Raw genomic sequence first — 24,472 nt, forward strand, 5'->3', positions numbered from 1 at the left:
ATCACAATTTCCCCACTTGCATCTATCTATCACCTTCCCACCTACCTTCCCTCCACTCGCACCATTTATCTCTCATTCTGCCACACTCCTGATGAAGGACATATGCCCGAAACGTCAACTCTCTGCTCCTTGGATGCTGCCTGACCTGCTGTGCTTTTCTAGCGCCACCCTCTTTGACTTCAAATCCACCCCTGCCTTCCACCAAGTCGTCAAAAGTGAAATGGATTGTTTTGGGGGGTGGGGGGAGGGTGGTGCTAAAAGGATCAAAGGTTATGGGACAAAGCGGATACTGAATTGGATAATTAGCCAGGATAACATTAAACGGCGGTGCAGGCTCGCAGGGTTAAATGCCCTGCCCCGTTCCTATTTTCTCTATTTCATAGTGGCCCTGTACACCCAAGCTCGACATGTTACTTGTTGAACCAAGAGCAGGTTTAAAACAAAATCTTCTGACTCACTCTACCCCCTCCTACAAGGCCACCACCACCAAAATACACAGTTAAGACTCTGTGTGCTGGTCTAAACTATTAACAAATATTGAGGGGCAGCTTTTTCGGGTAACTACACGGGAATGTAATCTCTCACATTGATTAAAGAAGACCATTTCTCAACAGCTGAAAATATCACCGGCAGCCTGAGAGTGGGTGATGATGGTTAAAAACTTGTTTGACCATAACGTTACAATCACAAGGCACTAGGACCCGGTTTGAAACAGACAATTTGCGGCCCCACCTATTTCCAGTCGCGTTGCCAACCTGATTACGCATGCGCTTTGCTCACTGGGATCCAAGATGGCGGGGACTGAACGGGAAGTCTTCTAAGGTAAAGGCCTCAAGGACGCAAATCCGGGACTTGAAGGAAGATCATCGAGGTTTTAGACATTTTACAAGTGTTTATAAACCCTTCCTATCCCTCCACCAGCTCCTTCCACTGCCCCGCATCCTTACCACCTGCAGATGAGAAAAGACAGTGTCAGCTATTGTCACTTTAGTGGCTGCCACAGACACGGGCTGGGACCGCGACTGCGCACCACTTTCCTGTGTCTTGCATAGGGCACATTCACCACCGCGGGGCATGATGGGAAGGGAAATACGCCACTTGTGCATTTTTCTTTTTGTACGTTCTGGTGTGTAGGGAATAGTGTGTTGCAATCAATACAATTAGAAAAGTTATACTACAATACTGGCTCAAAGGTGGTGGTGGAGGGTTGTTTTTCAGACTGGAGGCCTGTGACCAGTGGAGTGCCACAAGGATCGGTGCTGGGTCCTCTACTTTTTTGTCATTTACATAAATGATTTGGATGCGAGCATAAGAGGTAGTCAGTAAGTTTGTAGATGACACCAAAATTGGAGGTGTAGTGGACAGCGAAGAGGGTTACCTCAGATTACAACAGGATCTTGACCAGGTGTGCTAATGGGCTGAGAAGTGGCAGATGGAGTTTAATTCAGATAAATACGAGGTGCTGCATTTTGGGAAAGCAAATCTTAGTAGGACTTATACACTTAATGGTAAGGTCCTAGGCAGTATTGCTAAACAAAGGGACCTTGGAGTGCAGGTTCATAGCTCCTTGAAAGTGGAGTCACAAGTAGATAGGATAGTGAAGAAGGTGTTTGGTATGCTTTCCTTTATTGGTCAGAGTACAGGAGTTGAGAGGTCATGTTGCGGCTGTACAGGACATTGGTTAGGCCACTCTTGGAATATTGTGTGCAATTCTGATCTCCTTCCTATCAGAAATGAAACGTGAAAGGGTTCAGAAAAGATTTACAAGGCTGTTGCTAGCATTGGAGGATTTGAGCTACAGGGAGAGGCTGAACAGGCTGGGGCTGTTTTCCCTGGAGAGTAGGAGGTTGGGGGGTGACCTTACAGAGGTTTACAAAATTATGAGGGGCATGGATAGGGTAAGTAGGCAAAGTCTTTTCCCTGGGGTCAGGGAGTCCAGATCTAGAGAGCATAGGTTTAGGGTGAGAAGAGAAAGATATAAAAGAGACCTAAGGGGCAACTTTTTCATACAGAGGGTGGTACGGGTATGGAATGAGCTGCCAGAGTAAGTGGTGGAGGCTGGTACAATTGCAACACTTAAGAGGCATTTGGATGGGTATATGAATAGGAAGGATTTGGAGGGATATGGGCCGGGTGCTGGCAGGTGGGACGAGATTATTTTAGATTACATTACAGTGTGGAAACAGGCCCTTCGGCCCAACAAGTCCACACCGACCCGCCGAAGCGCAACCCACCCATACCCCTACATTTACTCCTTGCCTAACACTATGGGCAATTTAGCATGGCCAATTCACCTGACCTGCACATCTTTGGACTGTGGGAGGAAACCGGAGCACCCGGAGGAAACCCATGCAGACACGGGGAGAACGTGCAAACTCCACACAGTCAGTCGCCTGAGGCGGGAATTGAACCCGGGTCTCTTTGGGTTGGGAAATCTGGTCAGCATGGACAAGTTGGACTGTAGGGTCTGTTTCCATGCTGTACATCTCTATGACTCTAGGACTGTAATACTGGCAGTGCAATGAACAGTGAAATACAAGTGTTCTAATAGTTTGTTCAGGAAAATATTCCACAATGGTATGCCACCAGTTTAATGAGAGAGACAGCAGTGTGAGTCTTCCTTTTTAAAAATGAGTGATCAGTGTGTCAATATGAATGTTTTAAGGTTTTTAGTCATTGTAGCATGTAGTTTAGGCTTCCAAGGGAAGAATATTAAAGAATCTAAAGTAAGAAAAAATAGCTGGTGGAAAGTCAAGTTCATTGATTCGTGGAAAATAATCTGGAGTAAAAGGTGTGTGAGGTGGTAATTGGACATCGGACTAACTTTAAAAATGAAATGTTATAGGCACAGACAAGTTTATTATCTTAAAAATGAAAGACAATAAAGCCAGAGCTCCCCAGGTGGCAAATCAAGTGTTGATTATTACAAATAAGATCAATATGTTTTTATGACTGATATCAAGTAAGGCATACAATTGAAAACCATAGTGAAAATGGTGCTGGCCAATACAAAACAGAATCATAAAGCCTTCCATAGGTATGTAAATAGTTAAACCATGGTATGATCAAGAGTAGGGATGATTTTTGAGCTGAAAAGTAGACTCTTGCATGGAAGCTGAGAGTTAAATGAATTTCTTGCACCCGTCTTTACCAAGAAATAACATGCTGCCCAAGCCATTGTGAAATTGGAGAAAGTCACTTGAATGGGTTTAAAATTGATAAGGAGAAAGTCTGAGATAAATTGCCAGCACTTAAAATGAAATATTGATAGCCACAGGTGAGGTACTAGAAGATTGGAGGTTGGCTAATGTCATGCCACTATTGAAAAAAAGTGGTAAGGAAAAGCATGGGAACAACAGGCCAGTAATCAGTGGTGGGAACGTTTTTGGAGGAAACTGAGAGAGACAGCATTTACATGTATTTGGAAAGGCAAGGACTGATTAGCGGTACTCAACAAGGTTTGATGCATGGGATATCATGTCTGACTAACTTACATAGAACATAGAGAACATAGAACAATACAGCACAGAACAGGCCCTTCGGCCCTCAATGTTGCGCCGGCCTGTGAACTATTCTCAGCTCGTACCCCTACGCTATCCCAAAATCATCAATGTGCTTATCTAAGGATTGTTTAAATCTCCCTAATGTGGCTGAGTTGACTACATTAGCAGGTAGGGCATTCCACGCCCTTACCACTCTCTCCATAAAGAACCTGCCTCTGACATCTGTCTTAAATCTATCACCCCTCAATTTGTAGTTATGCCCCCTTGTACAAGCTGACATCATCATCCTAGGAAAAAGTCTTTCACTGTCTACCTTATCTTGACTGAGCTTTTTGAAGAAGTAGCAAAGCGGGCAAAGCAGTGGGCATGATCTGTATGGACTTCAGTAAGGCATTCGACGTTCCTCATGATAGACATGTTAGTATGGTTAGATCACATGGATACAGGGAGAACTAGCCATTTGAATACAGAATTGGCTCAAAGGTAGAAGACAAAGGGCGATTGTGGATGGTTGCGTTTCATACTGGAGACCTATGACCAGTGGTGTCCTGCAAGAATTGGTGCTGGGTCCACTGCTATTCATCTTTTATATAAATAATTTGGATGTGAACATAGGAGGTATGGTTAGTAAGTTTGCAGGTGACACCAAAATTGGAGGTGTAGTGGGTAGTGAAGAAGGTTACCTCAGATTACAATGGGATCTTGATCAGATGGGTTAGAGGGGTGGTAGCCAGATTTTAATTTAGATAAATTTTAGGTGCTGCATTTTGGAAAGCTAAATCGGGGAGGACTTATACGCTTAATGGTAAGGTACTGAGGAGTGTTGCTGACCAAAGAGACCTTGGATAGCAGGTTCATAGTTCTTGAGAATATTGTTGCAGGTAAGACAGGATAGTGAAGACGGTGTTTGGTATGCTTGCCTTTATTGGTCAGTGCATTAACCAATGCATAGGAGTTGGGAGGTCATGTTGCACCTGTACAGGATATTGGGTCAGCCACTTTTGGAATATTGTGTGCAATTCTGGACTCCTTGCTTTTGGAAGATGTTGTAAAACTTCAAGCCATTCAGAAAAGATTACAAGGATGTTGTCCAGATTGGAAAGATTGAGCTATAAGGAGAAGCTGAATAGACTGAGTCTGTTTTCCCTGGAGCATCGGAGGCTGAGAGGTGATGTTATAGAGGTTAATAAAATGATGAAAGGCATGGAAAGGGTGAATAGACAAGGTCTTTTTCTTGGGATGGGGGAGTCAGAACTAGAGGGCATTGGTTTAAAATGAGAGGGGAATGTTTTCAAAAGGACCCAAAGGGCAACTTTTTCACACTGAGGGTGGTGCGTGTACAGAATGTGCTGCCAAAGCAAGTGGTGAAGACGGATATCATCACAACATTTACAAGGCATCTGGATGGTTATATGAATGGGAAGGATTTAGAGGGATATGGTCAAAATGCTGGGAAATTAAATTGTCTGAATGTCTATCCTGTATTGACAGTGATGACTTTCTTTTCCCTTTTACAGGTTTTTAGAGGGGAAGAATTTTCAGATGGGAGACTTGAACCAAACAGACAGCTGAATATCATGTGCCCCTGAATGTGGAAGGAGAAATGTTTCTGTGTTCTGTCTCTGGAAAATGATTTCAAACATCAGTGAGACTGGAAGAGTACAGGGATACACACACACACACACACCCATGTGAGAATGTTCCAGTGAACTGACCGTGGAAAGAGCTTTAACCAGTTACATACTCAGAAAAATATCACTACGCTCACAGTGGAGAAAACCATACACACATTTTTTGTCTGGATGTGGCTTCAACTGATCATCTCCCCTGGAGAGAACAAGGATACCCAGACCATGGAGAAAGTATGGAAATGTGAAGATTGTGGGAAAGGATTTAGTTACCCATCCCGGTTGGAAATCCATCGACGCAGTCACACTGGGGAGAAGCCGTTCACCTGCTCTGTGTGCAGGAAGGTATTCGCACGACCTTCTGGCCTTTGTTCACACCAGCGTGTTCATGCTGAGGAGAAGCCATGCATCTGTCCCATGTGTGGGAAAGGATTTACTCAGACATCTTCTCTCACGTTACACCAGCGAATTCACACTGAGGAGAGGCCTTTCAGTTGTCCTCACTGTGAAAAGATGTTCAGGTCTTCGTCCGACCTCAGTCAACACCAGCGAGTTCACACTAGGGAGAAGCCGTTCACCTGCTCCACGTGTGGGAAGGGATTCTCAAAGTCATCCAATTTGGTGACTCACCAACGTGTTCACTCTGAGGAGAAACCATTCAGCTGCACTCACTGTGATAAGAGGTTCAAACATTCACACAGCCTCAATGACCACCAGCGGGTTCACACTAAGGAGGGGCTGTTCATTTGCTCTGTTTGTGAGAAGATATTCACAAAGTCTCACAATCTGATAGCTCACCAGCGAATTCACACAGGGGAAAAACCATTCATCTGCACTGTGTGTGGGAAGGGTTTCACTGTATCATCAACCCTCAAGTCTCATGAGCAAATTCACAATGGGGAGAAGCCATTCAGCTGCACTTACTGTGGAAAGTGTTTTAGGCGTTCATCTGCTCTCCTCGCTCACCAGCGAGTTCACACTGGAGAGAGACCATTTTTTTGCTCTGTATGTGGGAAACGATTCACTAGGTCCTTCAACCTAGCAGCACACGAGCGAATTCATAAATGAATGCAGAAGGTAGGATTTACTGTTATTGTTGCTGTGAATCGCATTCAATCACACTCAACAGTATTAAGATAGTTTCCTCTGACATTAACAATGCTATAACAGTCCAGAGATAAATTTTCTCAGCATGTCACTGATTTTTAAGATTCAGATTCCTTTTTTTAAAAAAAGAAATGCCACCTTTAATCCTTACTCTTAATTAAAGAACTCTCATGTGGAACTCGATCTCAAAAGAAACTTACGAAGTTTTACTTCTATTGTAAATTGACCCTTGGCGCAAAGTCTACAGTTGAGTGTTGAAAAGAATCTATTGATGAACAACTCCCAGTTAGAAAGTGTTATTAACTCTTGATGACTTGCACATTCATTAAAGCGGCACATCCATTTCAAAATTAAGTTATCAAGAAGTATGAAGCAGAACAGTGAACTATATCAATAAAAGCTTCATTGTTCACTATTCATATTGATGAAGTTTGGATATTGTTGAGTTTAATCAGTCCTGAAAAACTGCACAAGCTCAGAAAGTCACAGTCATTGCTATGGTTCACGATCTTCTCCTATTAGTCAGATTTTGAGTGTCCCTTAGTTCAAGGTTGGCATCTGCTCAGGTTCACATGTTCCTCTCAGTGGTCTTCATGTGACTGAACAGGCCAGTTCTCTCAATGGCTGATCTTTGAGCACAGAGGTTGGCATCTTAATGACAACTTGTCATTAAGATGCCATTGTCTTTTCCAATGATATGTGATTGTTTCCTCTGTGCCTGCAATGTACTTTGCTGTAAATGTCAGGAAAAACCTGAGGCTCTGGGATATGATGACATGTGTAACACCTTGCTGGAAATGGTCGCAAATGTGAATAATCGTTAAGAGCAGAAAAAGCTGCGACCATATTTGGCTGACTCTCAAATTGTGATAGAAAGTGAGGGCTGCAGATGCTGGAGAGTCAGAGTCAAAAGGTGTGGTGCTGGAAAAATACAGCAGGTCAGGCAGCCTCTGAACAGCAGGAGTGTTGGCATTTCGGGCAATTCCTGATAAAGTCCTTATGCCCGAAATGTCGAGTTTCAAATTGTGGGTCCTGATGAGGCAGAAGAGACTGTTCTGCATCAAGGATCTTGATAGGAAATTAAGTTTGTGTTCGATATCTGCAAATACTTTTCATCTAAAATCCGATAACAGTTTACGAAATTCATCAGTGTCAGCACAAGATAAAAATTCAAAACAGACCATTCCAGTTTCTACAGAATAAATTTTCCTCTCCTGTTCCCCCAAGTCTGGTATACTAGGTACCACACTCTCCCTCATCCTGGGTTGAAATCTAAACCCATCTCCACTATCTCCTCAGGGTTTTCTTCCTGATCAGGGCATTATTGATTTCCTCCAAAGTGGAACATCTCATTTATTCAGCCCTCTCCCCCACTTTAATGTGAACAATGTTCCAGTCACTATCCCAGGATGGGACACCCAGTGAGTTCTACACATGCACACTAACATCCAATGACACTGTGGCTCAGTGGTTGGCACTGTTGCCTCACAGCATCGAAGACCACGAACTTTGTGCAAACTCCACACAGACAGTCGCACAATCTCCCTGTGTCTGTGGGTTTTTGCCAGGCGCTTCGGTTTCCTCCCGCAGTCCAAAGATATGCAAGTTAGCTAAATTGCACATAGTGTTCAGGGATATGTTGGTTAGGTGTACTAGCCATGGGAAATGTAGGGTTACAAGGATGTGGTGTGGGTGTGGGTGGTAACTTCTATGGAGGGTCAGTTGTTGGGCCAAATGGCCTGTTTCCACACTGTGGGAAATTTATGATGATTCCATGACTTGGCCCTGCCCTCTCCCTCTGGTCCTTCAACCACCATTCCACCCCCCCAAACCACCCCCACTAAACTGACCTTTGTACTGAGGGAAGCAGCTCCTTCTCATCCACTCTGACCAGGACTCTCTCAGGCTGGGACACCTCAATCGCGTACACCCGAGAGGGGTGGCAATGGGCTAGTGGTATTATAAGAGACTATTTATCCAGACACTCAGCTGATATTCTGGGAAAGTGAGTTCAAATCCTGTTTCTGAAATCAATAAAAATAAGCTAGAATTGAAGACTCTAATAATGACCATGAATCCATTGCTGATTGTCAGAAAAATACCCTTCTGGTACACTAATGTCCCTTAGGGAAAGAAACTGTTATCCTTACCTGGTGTGGTGTACATGTGACTCCAGATTCACAGCAATGTGGTTGACTCTTAACTGCCCTCTGGGCAATTAGGAATGGGCAATAAATTCTGGCCCAAACAGCAATGCCAATATGCCACGTATGAAAAAACAAAAAACTCCCCTCCAGTCTCCTCTGTTTTAGGGAACACAATCTTCCTCGTAGCTGAAAATTTCCAGTCCTGGCAACGGTCCCAACCCCAGTGCAATTACACGTTTCCTTTTAATCTCTCTGTCTGGGCATGAAATGACATACTTCCAAGACAAATATGATTTGAACACAACTTGTGGCATGTGGGCATCGCTGGTTGGACCGGCATTTATTGCCCATCCCTAGTTGCCATTGAGAAGGTGATGGTGAGCTGCCTTCCTGAACTGTTGCAGTCCATGTGCTGTAGGTAGATGCACAATATCTTTTGAGAGGGAAGTTCAAGATTTTGATCCCTATTAGAGGCATCTCTGAGATTGAGTAAAATAGCAAGCTTTCTCTCCTGCTCCTCAGATGCTGTCTGACTTGCTGTGTTTTTCCAGTGCCACATTGATTTAATCATATTCATAGGCAGAGAGTCATACAGAAGGGAAAGAGACCCTTTAATCCAACCAGTCCATTCCAAACAGATTCCCAAACTAAATAAGTCCCATCTACTTGCTCCTGGCCCATATTCCTACAAACCTTCCTCTTCATGTACTTATTCAAATGTCTTTTAAATGTTATAATTGTACCCCATCCACCACTTCCTTAGGAAGTTCATTCCACATGCTCTCCACCTCTGTGTAAAAAATAAAATGCCTCTTATATCTTTTTTAAATTTTTCTCCTCTCACTTGTTAGATCATTAATGCATCATTATTTCTGGAGATGTTCCTGTTTTTTTACCATGAGAAAGGCATTGAGAAACCTAAGTGGGTGAGGCGTGGATTATGGTTGCCATCAGAACAGAGATTGAGTATGTACGTGACCATGACCAGGAAGCAGAAAGTTCATGTGCGTTTACATCCAGGATTGATAGGGATGAATTTTAGAAACTTCATTTTCAGAGGAAGAAGAAGAAGATGATTACACATAGAAAACTCAAACCAAGAGAAATATTTGTCTCCTGTTAAGTTCAGTCTTCCACTAACACTCATCACTTTTGTCATATCCTTTCTGAGGGAGTTAGAAGATTTGAAAACTGAGAGATTTTTTTCTTCTTCCTCTTATACCTTTCAAGTTGCAGGGTCCAGCCAGAGATGAAATTGTTTCAGAGGTTAGAATTATTGAGCTTTTGTTTGCTGTCTGAAGAGTCATAGAGGGTATACAGCACAGAAACAGACCCTTCTGTCCAACCAGACCATGCCAATACATAATCCCAAACTAAACTAATCCCACCAGCCTGTGCTTGGCCCATATCACTCTAAACATTTCTAATTCAAATGTCTTTTGAATGTTGTAACAGTACTCGCATCCACCACTTCCTCTGGAAATTCATTCCATTCACAAACCACTCTTTATGTCAAAAAATTACTTTCTATTGTCTTTCTTAAATCTTTCTCCTCTCACCTTAAATGTAAGCCCCCCTCCTCCCCTTGAAATACCCAGTTTAGGGAAAAGACACCTGCCAGTCACATTATCTATGCCCTTCATGATTTTGTAAACCTCTATAAGGTTACCTCTCAACTTTCAACTTTTCCAGCCTCTCTTATAAGTCAAACCCTGCATTCCAAGCATCATCCTAGTAAATATCTTCTAAACCTTCTCCAGCATAATAATATCCTTCAAATATGGGGTAACCAGAACCGGCCACACTACTCCAGAATACCGTGGTATGGTGGTGAGGTGAGCTGAGTGTTGTCAGTGTATATATGAAAACTAACACAATGATCATTCGGGGAGATCAAGTTCAAGATCTTTGGAAAGGAAAGGGAGGTAGAAGATCAAACGGTAGTCTGCTCAGACGGTGGGATGAAGGATTTTTTTAAACCATGATGGGCATTGATGTGGATTCTGCGGGTGTACAGATTAAAAGCAAATCATTAACAATATCAGCTAACATTGAGAACTTGAATGGTCAGCAGTTTAGTGGGAATACAGTTAAGTTACTATGAGCTAAGTCTCATGGACATGATGAGCTCTGATTGGGCAAACAAGGAGATCGGAGATCAGAGAGCAGCTTGAAAAGGATGTGAGTCCAAGGTTTAACCAGGGAGCACCTGTAAAGGCAGAATCCGTACAGTATGGAAGCTGGGAATTTGGCTCATCAAGTGTACAATGACCCTCTGAACAACATCCCAGATCAACCCCCACTCTATCCCTGCTACTTCACATTTACCATGGCTAATACACCTAGCCTCTGCATCCTCAGACACTATGGACAATTTAGCATGGCCATCCCACCTAACCTACATGTCATTGAACTGTGAGTGAAAAAACAGAGCACCTGGAGGAAATCTACACAGATAGGAGAAAGTGCAAACTCCACACAGTTGCCTAAGTGTGCAATTGAGTCTGGGGCCCTGACGCAGTGCTAACCACTGAGCCACCGTGCTGTCCCATTTTACCCAATGAGATAATGGAAGGGAGGAAAGCCGTAAAGGCAGCCAATCAGATTGTGTCAATCTCAGTGAGAAAGAAGCTCCGTAAGATCCTCACACTTGTTGAAGATGAGGATGGAGAAGACAGAGGAGAGGGACAGCCCTTCAAATTAAAATTGTTCAGAGAGATATTAAAAATATTTGCCACACTGCACTGAATTACAAAACTAATTTATTTTATTTTTATCCAGAATATTAACACCTCAAATAGCTGGAGTTTATGAACCGTGGGCGGCACGGTGTCACCTGTGGGCAGCACGGTGGCACAGTGGTTAGCACTGCTGCCTCACAGCGCCAGAGACCCGGGTTCAATTCCCCGGGTGTGGAGTTTGCACGTTCTCCCCGTGTCTGCGTGGGTTTCCTCCGGGTGCTCCGGTTTCCTCCCACCATCACAAAGATGTGCAGGGTCAGGTGAATTGGCCATACTAAGTTGCCTGTAGTGTTAGGTAAGGGGTAAATGTAGGGGTAGGGGTGGGTTTCGCTTCGGCGGGTCGGTGTGGACTTGTTGGGCCGAAGGGCCTGTTTCCACACTGTAATCTAATCTAATCTAAATCAATGAACATGTTTCTGTCCTGGAGGTGACAAATAGCAAAGTCCACTTTCTGTAGTTATGTGTGAACTCGCTGGTGACTGAACAGGAGGATTTTCCAAGTGAATCCCTTCCCATACTCGGTGCAGGTGAATAGTCTCTTCCCAATATGAACTTGCTGATGCATTATGAGATAGGATAATTTGTTGAATCCAGTCCCACAGTGAGGGCATCTGAAAGGGTTCCTGAGTGTGTGAACACACTGGTGGATCATCAGATAGCTCGAACTCTTGTAGCACTTCCTACAGTCTAAGCATTTAAAATGTCTGTCCTCAGTATGAATACATTGATGGATCACCACATCCTGCAAAATTTTAAAGCATTCCACACAGATTGGACAATTGAAATGTCTCTCCTCAACGTGCACTCACTAGTGTAGACTGAGTTTGAATGACTGAATTAATCCTTTTTTTTAATATAGGGAGCAGGTGAATGGTCTCTTCTCAGTGTGAATCTGCTGGTGAGAAGAGCGATGAGATGATGGCTTGAACCTATTCCCACAGTGAAAGCACCTGTATGGTCTTTCATCAGTATGAACATGTCAATGGTGCATCAGTTCCCTGCAGCTTTTAAAACATTTCCTAAAGACTGGTCATTTACAAGGTCCCTCCTCAGTGTGGACTTGCTGGCGTATTGCAAGGTGTGATGACCAAGGTAAATTCCTTCCCTGCACACTGCAGATTGGAATCCTCAATCAGATTCTGACATGCTACCTCTGACTCAAATTCCTCCTCCTCTGGCACCTGTGTTGAAACAGAAAAAAGGGAGTGTAGGAACACCCACAAAATCACCATGGCTGTGACATTGAGCTGAATGAATATTGGAATTTGTTGGGCTGGCACTGAGAGAAATTCATCATGGAAACTACCGGAATATTGTAAAAATACGATTGGTTCACTAACGTCCATCAGGAAGGGAATCTGTCATCCCAGACTGAACGCACGCAAGACTCTGGTCTCCATGGGATGAAACAAAGAGGGATGTGAGTGAGCCAGAGACAAAGTAGAGAGATTGTCTGTATTTACACCTGACCAGGACTTGGGCAGAACGTCCAAAACTCTCAACCTTCACCGTCTAGAAGGACCAGGATTGGAAATGCATGTGGACACTATTGCCTCAAAGTTCCTTCTAAATCTCACACCTCACACTCATGACATGTCTGACATCCAGTACTGGATAAGCAGAAATATGCTCCACTGAAACGCTAGAAAGATGAAAGGAGCTGCTTCAGTCTCGGTTACAAACACTTCCGAGTCCCCAACATCAGCTCTATCTCTCCTGCACTGTCTCATGCTGAAACAGACTACTAGTCAGACTGCTCTTTTTAGACTTAACCATCCTCCTGCCCTTCCAGCTATTCGGACACATTCAATGACCACTCTGATAAACCAGGGGACCGGGAGAAATTTATAATATAACAAAACATGACCCAAAAGTGATCAAAAGGGAAAAGAGAAGATCGATGGTGACTCAGTGGTTAGCACTGTTGCCTCACACCACCAGGGACCTGGGTTCAATTCCCACCTCAAGCGACTGTGTGGAGTTTGTACATTCTCCCTGTGTCTATGTGCTCTGATGCTCTGGTTTCCTCCCACAGTCCAAAGATGTACAGTTCAGGTAAATTGGCCAGAGAGTTCAGGGATGTGTAGGTTAGGTGTATTAGGGGTAAATTTGGGTGGCTTACTCTTCAGAGGGTTGGTGTGAACTTGTTGGGCCAAATGGCCTGTTTCCACACTGTAGGGAATTTCTGATTGTGTTCTGTAGAAGCTCAGAGGAAACATAAAGGTGATCTGTACAAAATGCTTAGGTATGTGAAATGCAAAAATACACAAGCATCAGCTTCAACATGCACTCCCTCATCACTGATACACAGTCACAGAAGTATGTGCCATCTCTAAGATGCATGCCAGTAATTCACCAAGGCTCCTCTAAAACAATCTTCTCATGATGTTGATTAAAAAAAGTAGATGCATGGGAACAATACTTAATGTAACTTCTCTGCACTGCACTGTGACTTGGAACAAAATCACCTCCTTTCACCATCACTGAGTCAAGATTGTAGAACTCAGTTCCTAATGGCACTGTGGGTGCCCCGACACCCCACAGACAGCAAACATTCAAGAATGCAGCTCCCCATCACTATCTCCTGGACAATTATCATTTGGCAATCAATGCTAGCAGAACCAGCAACACCCGCATTACATTACCAATTAGAAAAAAAATGACGAGCTATACTTCACTCAGGTTGAGCATTTGAAAAGGATATTATAGGAAAATGGATCCAATAGCTGTTTATGTTAAGGTCATTCAAAATTGTCACACAGTCTGTTTTCTCTTTAGTGCAATAAACTTGTGTTGTTTTAATGAAAGAACATTGGTAGCCTCATGTGAATATATCCAGTGACTGACCATCATCCTAACTAAATTGCAAAATAAAATCATCCAATCTATCAAACCTTTAGCTTGCGCCGCATTACAATAAATTGGGGTCATATCATTTGGAGAATGATCAGTGATCTCATTGAAACTTTAAAGATTCTTACAGTATGTTAATTGGAGTTCTCCCTTTGCTGTTAAGTCTAGAACAGGGACCATAGTATCAGAATAAGGGACTATAATGTTCTATGTTCTATTTAAAACTAGTGTGAGGAGGACCTTTTCACTCTAATGGAATTCTGTTTGGAATTCATGGAAGGTTCATGGAAGCTCATTCATTGAGGATGTTCAGTCATAAAGCAATATATTCCTGGAGGTGGTTGACATAATGGGAAGAGAGACTACTGCAGGAAAGAAATGATCAGCCATGATTCAATAGAATGGTGGAGCAGGTTCGGGGGCTGAATGGTCCATTCCTATTCCAAGTTGAAGGGCTTTTCCCATCTCCTCCATTCTCAAGGCTAACAAGTGAGGAGCTGATGGACTTTGAGGACCATCTGATCAGTTACCTCTGCGATGTCCCTCCCTTCCCCAAGTTCACCAGGCCAAACTGCCTCTAAAGTTCTTCTTTGAAACCCAACTCTTTCCATTCTCTAATTCTCTCCTATCTTCGCTATGCTCTATCAGTGCTCATCTTGTCCATTTGACCACCTCATGGTTTCCTAAACCCGATTCGTAGGGTGTCCTCTCAGGGTCTATCTTTGGCTGCTCATATTTTTGATCCACTGGGCAACATCATTGAAATCAGTACCAGATGAACAATAAGTATTAACAGGTGGAGGAGCAAATGAAAAACTGTGCATAGCAAATACCACCTGCCTCCGCAGGGATTGTGGAACCCATGTTGAACTATTTAATCAGGTCTGGCAGCATCTGTAAGGAGAGAAAAGAGCTGACGTTTCGAGTCTAACTGACCCTTTGTTGAAGCTGGTCAGTTAGACTCGAAACAACAGCTCTTTTCTCTCCTTACAGATGCTGCCAGACCTGCTGAGATTTTCAAGCATTTTCTCTTTTGGTTTCAGGTTCCAGCATCCGCAGTAATTTGCTTTTATCCATTATTTTGAACTATTTAATCTCACTCAAAACACTGTAGTGAAAGAAAATCATCCTCAATCCCCAGTGACAGTTCAAGAGAAGGATAGGATTTAACTAAAGACATTATTATAAGTACAAGAAAGATGTTCAGAACAGATTATTCTGGATGCTGTGAATGTTCTGTTCAATCTAAAAGTATAAATCACTATCTTCTGCATGCTTCTGCATTATCTAAATTTGGAATCCTAATCCGTCCAATTATCTGCTTCTTTCCAAAATCTCCTTCAGGGAAGGTGTTGATTTTCAGGTTCAGCTTCACATCGTTTCACCTAATATGATAAGCATTGACAGCAGGCAGATTCAATTCAGCCCTTCAAGCCTGCTGCACCAGTTAATGGCTGAGCTCATCTCAATTTCAAGTGGATTTTACCATCTACTCTCTATCACCCTTCAATCCAGTATGAACTAATAATCTGTATCTCTCCATTAACTTTGCTCAGTGTCCTCACATCCACCATATTTCATAGGGAATCATAGAATCAGGTAGTGAACCAAAGGTTATGGGGAAAAGCAGAATTAAGGTCTTGAGTTGGATAATGAGCTATGATCATGCTAAATGGCAGAGCAGACTTGAAGGGCCGATGGGCCTCCTCCTGCTCTTATCTTCTGTGTTCTTACATTTCAGTGACAGTTTCAATGATAGTACAAATTGTTTGCCTACTTTCACTGTATAGCCAAACTATCAAAAACCAAATCAAACGAGGGAAAGCTGATATGGGAGAACTGGCCATTCCCATTTCATTGTACTAGTGATTTTTTTTTAAACTTGAAAGCCTTTACCCCAAGGCAGTATATGTTAGCTATAATCAAATTGGACCTAAAACCCATGGAACCCCAGAATTTTCAGAATCTGTGTCTTCATGACCTCCTGAAAAAAAACAAGGACAATATATACAGGAGGCTGGAAGAACACAGCAAGCCAGGCAGCTTCAGGAGGTGGAGAAGTCAATGGGTGTAATCCTTCTTTGGGTTACACCCGAAACATCTTCTCCACCTCTTGATGCTTTCTGGCTTACTGCTTGCTGTGTTAGAATCATAGAGTCATGGAGAGGTACAGCATGGAAACAGACCCTTTGGTCCAACATGTCCATGCCAACCAGATATCCTAGTCCCATTTGCCAGAAATTGGCCCATATCCCTCTAAACCCTTCCTATTCATATACATCCAGATGCCTTTTAAATGTTGCAATTGTCCTAGCCACCACTACTTTCTCTGGCAGCTCATTCCATACACCCACAACCTTCTGCGTGAAGAAGTTGCCCGTCGCTCCCTTTTATATCTTGCTCCTCTCACCCTAAACCTATGCCCTCTAGTTCTGGAGTCCCCCACCCCAAAGAAAAGACTTCCTCTTCCAGCCTCCTGCTTGTCTACCTTGCATTTCAGCATCTGCAGTTTTTTTCTGTCTCTGCAGTGCATATAAGCAGTGAGTTCCAGAACCCTGCACGATCTGAGGAAAATAGACATTCTTCCTACCCACTCTATCTTACATTAGAGCACTGTTTTGTTGCATAGGGGTGCATCTGCATTTGGTGAAAGATGATGGAGGTGATCTATCCTTCATTTTCTGTCATTGGTGAGGACTCATGTTCGGTCATATCCAAGTGAAGTGTACAGGAATTTGAGGCATAAGATGTAAGGCCAGGGTAGAGACTGAGCAAGAATTAAAAATTTACTCTGAGACTGCAGCAGCAGCAGTCTCTCCTGAACCCCCCCGGCGACCTGATAGACTCACAGGAATTGGCTGCGGCAATGGAGAGACTTACCTTGAAGGTTGGGGTGGTGATTGAGGAGATCCGTGGGGAGATTTGTGCCCAGATCCAACCTACTGCATCCATGCTGTAGAAGCATGAGCAGGAGATCCAGGGCGTCGGAGAGAGGCTGAAGGAGGTGGAGGGTCAAACTAAGGCCTCGGAAGCTGCGATGGAGTCCTAATCCAGTTGGATCCAGGTGCTTGAGTGAGAGGTGCGGGCCTTGCAAAACCATATCGATGGCCTCGAAAATTGAGGTTGGAGGATAAATCTCCGAATTGTCGGTCTCCCTGAAGGTGAGGAAGGTGTGCAGCCAGTCAGCTTCTTTGAAAGCTGGCTGCTGAAGTTTTTGGGCCTTCACATCGAATCCAGCAGGCTACAGGTTGAAAGGGCTTATCGGGTAACAGTGCACAGGTCAGGCCCAGTGCAGCGTCCCCACTCGGTCCTAGTGCACTTCCACTCATATAAGGACAAGCAAAAAGTCATAGAAGCTTCCAGATCCCTGGGAAAAGATCAGCAGGCGCTGCTGTACAAGAAGTCAAAAAATCATGCTTTTCCAGGATTTCTCTGCAGCTGTAATTCGAAAGAGGAAGTTAAAAAGAGGCTGAGGAACCTGGGCATCCAGTACTCCATGAGATACCCCACAGTGCTCCATTTCAGCCACGAGGACTCAGTTTATACATTTGACTCAGCGAATAAAGCTAAAAACTTTGTGGACACTTCAAAATAGACAGATTGGCCTGAAGAATATGGTTAATGTTTGTTCACTTTTCTATCTTTCCCCATGTATTTCCTTTTTTTCTTCATTTCTTTCTCCCGAATACTTTCCTTTTTGGAAAGGGGGAAAAGGCCTTGGAATAAGTTGTTCCTTTTTTTTAATAACTGGATTTTCTGTTGGGAAATTTTGTGGATGTTCTTTGTTGTCTCTCCCCTTTTTTTTGTTTGTTCTGTTTCTCTTTTAGTCACAAGTTAGGGTGACATGAAGCCAAGGACGGGTGGAGTCTCATCCTGACTTTGTCTTTTTTCTGTTGATTTAAGGATCATTTCCTTGTATTTTTTCTGGCCTCAGGCTGAGGCACAGTCTGGGTTTGAAGGAGCTGTGAAGGAGGGGATTGGTAGGGTGAGTTCCCCCTATGGGCAGGGGAAGAATCTTATATTCAAGGTTTTATTGTTGGTTTACTTTGTAGTCTTTTGGTAGTAATAGTTGTTTATCGTTATGATAGAGTAGTTTTTGTATATATAATTCTTTGTCTCTATGAGTCTTTATTTACTCATGCTCAGTGTTTTGTAAGTAGGGTTCTCCCTCTGAGGGGTTCAAGGGTCTCTGAAAGGGATATGGCTAAGTGTCTTACTAAATGGTGCACTTGGAACATTAAGGGAAGTCATTCGTCTGTTAAAAGGGAAAAAGTGCTTTCTAGCTTTAAGAGGGAAAGGGTTGATATCGCTTTGTTGCAGGAAACCCATCTTGATGATGGGAACGCCTGAAATTACAACAGGGGGGTTATGACCAGGTATTCTTTTCATCCTTTACTATTAAAAGTAGGGGAGTGATGATACTTATCCAGAAAAATCTTCCGTTCACATTATTAGAGCAGGTGAAAGATGAGCACGGATGGTTTGTGATACTTAAAGCCCTGATACATGGGGAGGAATATGGCATTTTAAATGTCTACTGTTCTCTGGTGCATCCCCTCAAATTTTTGATTAGTGCTTTCTCTAAGTTGAGTGCTTATGGAACACAGCACATTATTATGGGGGGGGGGGGGGGGGGATTTTAATTGTCTTTTGGATCTGAAGTGGACAGGATGCCTTGTGGGCCCCCAACTATTTCTTTACAGGCCAAGCAAGTGGTTCACTTATGTGAGGAGTTGGGGCTGGTGGATATTTGGAGATGTCTTCACTCTACCTGCTGAGACTTCACCTTTTTTTCAAATCCACATAAATGTCACACGAGAATTGGCCTCTTTCTGGCTCCCTCGGCCCTTCTGGATTCGATTATGGGTTGTAAAATTGGGAATGTAGCTATCTCTGACCACGCGCAGTATATTTGGAGGTTAAGGCCAAGAGTGAGGGGCTAGGTTTGCGGCACTGGTGTTTGGATCCTTTTCTCCTTAAGGATTCCAAATTTATGGAATACGTTTTGAAGGAGTTTCAGGAATTCTTGACTATCAACTCAGACATGGGTAGTGGTCCGTCTATGCTATGGAAGACTGCTGAGGCCTTTGCTAGGGGATCAGCTATTTCCTATTTGGCTAGCTGGAAATGACAGAAGGATGAACAGCATCTACTTGAGACACGGTTGAAAGCCGCTGAGGCAGCACACTTTGCACGGTCTTTGGTGACTAAGCTACAGCTGATCATGGCCCTTCAGGCTGCTTTGAATTCAATACTGACCCAAAACACAAAGAAAGAGCTTGGTTTTGCTAGACAAAGGCTGTTTGAATATGGGGATAGGCCAGGGAAGTATTTAGCATACCTGACTAGGAAATAGCGTGCTCCCCAATCCATTACTGCAGTAAGAGACAGCGTCGGGGTCCTTACATACAATGTTAAAAAGATTAATTAGGCTTTTCGGAGCTTTTCCTCTGAATTGTATCGGTCTGAAGGTTGCGAGGACAGAAGGGCTAAAATTGAGACCTTTTTAAGTACTTTGACCTCCCAGGGGTAACCTTAGAACAGGTCTCTCTCCATAATGCTGAAAATGTGTTGCTGGAAAAGCGCAGCAGGTCAGGCAGCATCCAAGGAACAGGAGAATCGACGTTTTGGGCATAAGCCCTTCTTCAGGAATGAGCAGGCTAAGGTAAAAGGTAGGGAGGAGGGACTTGGGGGAGGGGCATTGGAAATGCGATAGGTGGAGGGAGGTCAAGGTGAGGGTGATAGGCCGGAGTGGGGTGGAGGCGGAGAGGTCAGGAAGAAGATTGCAGGTTAGGAAGGCGGTGCTGAGTTCAAGGGATTTGACTGAGACAAGGTGGGGGGAGGGGAAATGAGGAAACTGGAGAAATCTGAGTTCATCCCTTGTGGTTGGAGGGTTCCTAGGCGGAAGATGAGGCGCTCTTCCTCCAACCGTCGTGTTGCCATGGTCTGGCGATGGAAGAGTCCAAGGACCTACATGTCCTTGGTGGAGTGGGAGGGGGAGTTGAAGTGTTGAGCCACGGGGTGGTTGGGTTGGTTGGTCCGGGTGTCCCAGAGGCCATTCCAACTGGTCAAATGCTTTCTCTGCATCTAAGGAAATCACCAACCCCTGAACCGATTGTTGCTGACAAACTTGAACTATATTCAGCAACCTTCTAATATTATTAGAGAATCTCCAACTCCTTATAAAGCCTCTTTAGTAATATGGGGCAATACCCTTTCCAATCTCAGCGCCACGATCTTGGATAGAATCTTGAAATGTAAATTTAATAGAGAGATGGGTTTGTATGAGGCACAATCCTCAGGAACATTCTTAAGAATTAAGGAAATATTAGCTTCTCTCAAAGATGGTGGTATGTGTTCATGCATATGGGAGTGATTGTACATCTCCAACAAATGAGAGGACTGCTAAGATTGATTGAGGAGAAATTGATTAGTCAGAATTCAGAGACCATATATTTTGCCTATGTGTCAAATTGTCAGTAATAAATAAATAGAGCGGGGGAGTTTGCCAGACAGCATTTAAAAGTATCACAGCAGACACTGCATCAGGAAGCAAACAAGCAATCAAAATATTGTGATTTTGCTATCAGAGATAACGTGTCACTTCCAGTGATAAGTGAACCATTAAAAGCTAGGTTTAGTGAACTTATCAAAGGAAATTGAGTGAGTTGAACTATTTGGTAAGGACTCCAGACTGAAATACATCTCACAGAATATGCTCAAAACGTATTTTGACAAGGAAGGAAAGCCAAAGGAGACTTTTATTGATCACAAAACAGAAGGAAGAACCAAGTTGACAGGATTCTGAATTGGACATTCCTCAAATTAAATTGGACAATGAGGACATTGTCAAAAATATTGAGTTACCTTCCAGAGAAAAATTGAAATGACCTAAAAGAGTTATTACTATCACATGGAGAGATTTGTGGAAATAAACTGGGAAGTACTAATCTAATTATACATGATGTAGATATTGGAGATGCTGTTCTGATTAAGCAACATCTTTGGAGGCATAACCCTCTGAAGTTGACACAGGTTCAAAAGGAGATTGAATGAATGCTCTGAGTTGGCATAGTCGAAGTGAGTTACAGTGACTGGAGCTTATGCATAATAATGGTGCTGAAAGCAGATGATATGCAGTGGTTATGTGTAGTCTATCACAAAGTCAATGCGGTTACAAAGACTGGTGCATAACCCATTCCACATTTGAAAGACTGGGTTGAAAAGTTGGGACAAGCAACTTATATTTCTAAGTTGGACTTGCTTCGATGATACTGGCATATACCTTTGTTAGAAAGAGCAAAGGCACTTTTGGCTTTTGTAACGCCAAATGGACTGTATCAGATTACGAGAAAGTGAGGACTGCAGATGCTGGAGATCAGAGCGAAAAATGCGTTGCTGGAAAAGCGCAGCAGGTCAGGCAGCATCCAAGGAGCAGGAGAATCGACGTTTCGGGCATAAGCCCTTCTTCAGATTATGCCATTTGATATGAAAAATGCCAGCCACGTTTCAGAAAATAACTAACAAGGTCATTGCCGGACTACCCTACTGTTTTGAATATATAGGTGACCCAATGACTTTTAGTCACACATGGGAGGAACATTTTCAACACTTGTCAGACTTGTTTGATCGACTTTGGAAGGCAGGCTTGGTGAAAAACCTGGCTAAAAGAGAATTTGCCAAAGCCCAGGTCACCTTCCTGGACCATGTTACTGAACATGGACAAATGGCCCTATGGGATGCAAAAACAAAGGTAATTGTGGAGTTTTCCATACCATCGACAAAAAGAGCAGTACTACGATTCCTGAGATTGAGTGGATTTTATCAAAAATATTGATGGATATTGATGGTTCATTTCTGTAAGGAGTGAAGTGTGATGATGCTGCTCATTTAACAAGGTTATGTTGTCCTTGGTTTTGTTTTTCAGAGAGATCAAAAAAGACATAGACTCGAAAGCGTCTAATTTGAAGGGTTTTAAGGCCAGTTTGATTATGGCTCACAGATACTGCCCCATGCAAAAGTATTTCAAGTCTTTGAAAACAAAACACTTGTTCAATGAAATGAGAGTGGCCAGTTCTCTCAGCTCAACTTTTCTCTGGTTTGATTTATGTTTGCAGTGTTGTAGAAGCTGCTGAGTGCAAAAAAGCAGGCCCATGCCGGTACTCACTCTCTAACATCTCTCTTGTAAGACCCTGTGTTAATTTTACCTTTTGTGCCAAGGAGTGTTTCTGGGGATTGTTGCAAGTACTTGGAACAGCATCATTAAGGTGGGATAATATGTTGGGTTTTTTGAATAAGTTGTTATTCTGCATTCTGTTCTCTTTTGTTTGTGTTTCATTTGGTAATCTTGTAAAACAAATTCTGTTTTGTTTAAAACTACATGATTTGACCAACAGCATCTCTCCTGGAATATCTACTCTACATCTGCTCAATACAACCAGCAAAATTAGGGTCTGGGCTATTTCCTTGAAATGTTTTAGAGGTTCTGGCCTGGTTGACATGTGATACGTCTCATGCACATGGTGAAGGAAAAGCAAAGATGGGTAAATACACTTGAAGTGACAACGACAACTCTCAATGCATAGCGGTAACTTAGTTAGCAAAGGGCTTGAACCCATGACTTAAGCATCACCCTGTAACACTTGAGCAAACCAACCAACCCACCTTTTTGAGGTAGCGCAATGTCTTTTCTCATGATGATCAGAGCCGGGCAGTCAGTGAATTTCAGTTTTTACTATTGGATATATAATATGCAGAAGTAAGTCAGTCAATTTCACCTTTCTTCAACAAAAACTAGCTAATGTTATAATCGCATATACTCAAGCTCATCAGTTGATTTGCAATCCAAATTCTCAACATAGTCAGGAAGCATGCAATTTCAAGCACAGTGTCACCAGTTCCACTTCTGTATGTCATATTGACCATTGTCCTGTGAAGCAGCACAGCTTCAACAGTTGCACACTATATTTCTTGAAGTTCACAGACATTTTGACTCGTAGTTATATTCTGCTGAGTTATTTGCTCCAAAACTCATACCGCATGGATTTGAATTGGAACTTATCAGTAGGGTTCTTTCTGCTTCTAAAAGGGAAAGTTTCTTTGTTGTCAGCAACAACTCAGTACTTAAATTGTTCATTTTACGAAAAGGCTCATGTTCCTTGTGCATGTTTCGTTTGACTGCACTTATTAGCAAGTTACCACGCTTTTCTGTAGCATTGGTCAAAGACACATGAGCGCCAAAGATTATTACTTCCGACAGCATGTTACATCGTATTTCTGAAACGACTAGACTTTAGAGGAAATGGTCCCGCTGACATTAAGCAGGAGAATGATGTTTCTCGGTGCGTTGTTAACTCTCGGAGAGGGTTATTTGTTACCTCCAATGTAGATGCTTGACGGGAGACCAAGGAACGTAGTTCCACTGGCGGTTGTGGGAAAACTGCTGATAGACATCGGCAAAATAATTTTTAAAATAAGTTTCACTTGAATCGAAACCTTAACTCTCCTCTTCCCAGGTTATGTCAGGCCTGCTCAGTTCCTCAACTTTTCTTTTTATTTTCATTTGCTTGTGAAAGAGAATGAGCGCTGATCCGTTTGCTGCACTGAGTATCAAACAGTGATCACGAGTACAACGACCGTTGCTGTGGTTAAAGCTTTTGAATGTTTCATTGTCCATACGAGCCTTGCTGTTTGCTGGCTGCACACTGGGATGTTGCATCAAAATAGACTTTGAATTTAGAGTTCACAGAAACACGCAGCACGGAAACACACCCCCTGTGCAACTCGTTCATGTAGACCAGGTAAGTAAATCTAGTCCCATTTGCCAGCATTTACCCAACATCACCCTAAACCCTTTCAGTTAATGCATCCATCCAGATGCCTTGTAATCATAGTAATTGTACCCACCTCCGCCAAATTCCTCTCGCAGCTTATTCCATAAACGCACCGCCCTTGGCTGAAAAAGATACTGGAACAAGTTGAGATGCAGTCAGTGCCAGCGAGAGAAGTGACAGCTGAAATTGTACAGTGTGTGTTACAATTTTTAAATCTCTCTTGCATTCAGGGTGTTGATGGAGTACTGAAGAATTAAATATGTTACCCCCCTGTTGTAAGGAACGGTCCAAAGATTAACCAGTCAGATTAATTTTTGTTTGGAAACTTTTCGAAGCAATATTTTGGTACATTGTTAATACGCACATGGATAATTAGTGTACAACTAAGGAAAGTATGGCATTAATTTCTTCAGGAAAGCTCACACTCGTCTGACATGCTGGGGTGCAAAGAGAGTTAGTTGTAGTGTACATCGCCTTCCAAAGCACATTTGAGACAGTGCCACACAATAGTCTTTTGAGCAAAGTCAGAACTCCTGAAATAATAAAGAGAGCAGCAACATGGAAACAGAAATGCAGAGTGACAGGAAATAGAGAGAAGTGATTCACTGATATTATGCAGCTGGGAGGATGTTTGTAGTAGAATTTTCTGGGGAGGGGGGT

The 24,472-nt window shown here is 43.0% G+C and overlaps 1 protein-coding gene across 2 annotated transcripts; it reads left to right on the forward strand.

Annotated features, from left to right (window-relative positions):
* Positions 1–295: 295 nt before the first annotated feature.
* Positions 296–14,864, forward strand: LOC122564684 (uncharacterized). 2 transcript variants are annotated; one of them, XM_043719780.2, is made up of 2 exons: positions 296–822; positions 5,021–11,386. In XM_043719780.2, the coding sequence occupies exon 2, from the start codon at positions 5,306–5,308 to the stop codon at positions 6,197–6,199; it is 894 nt and encodes a 297-aa protein (XP_043575715.2). In that variant the 5' UTR covers positions 296–822; positions 5,021–5,305; the 3' UTR covers positions 6,200–11,386. The 2 variants fall into 2 exon arrangements, with proteins under 2 accessions (XP_043575715.2, XP_087854731.1); XM_087998605.1 differs by lacking the exon at positions 296–822 and adding an exon at positions 11,986–14,864 and having other exon boundaries at positions 5,221–6,208.
* The last annotated feature ends 9,608 nt before the right edge of the window (positions 14,865–24,472 follow it).

This window comes from Chiloscyllium plagiosum, unplaced genomic scaffold (genome assembly GCF_037043375.1).
Source record: "Chiloscyllium plagiosum isolate Xiang-an unplaced genomic scaffold, Cpla_swu_hap1 HiC_scaffold_21, whole genome shotgun sequence".
Classification (NCBI taxonomy): Eukaryota; Metazoa; Chordata; class Chondrichthyes; order Orectolobiformes; family Hemiscylliidae; genus Chiloscyllium; species Chiloscyllium plagiosum.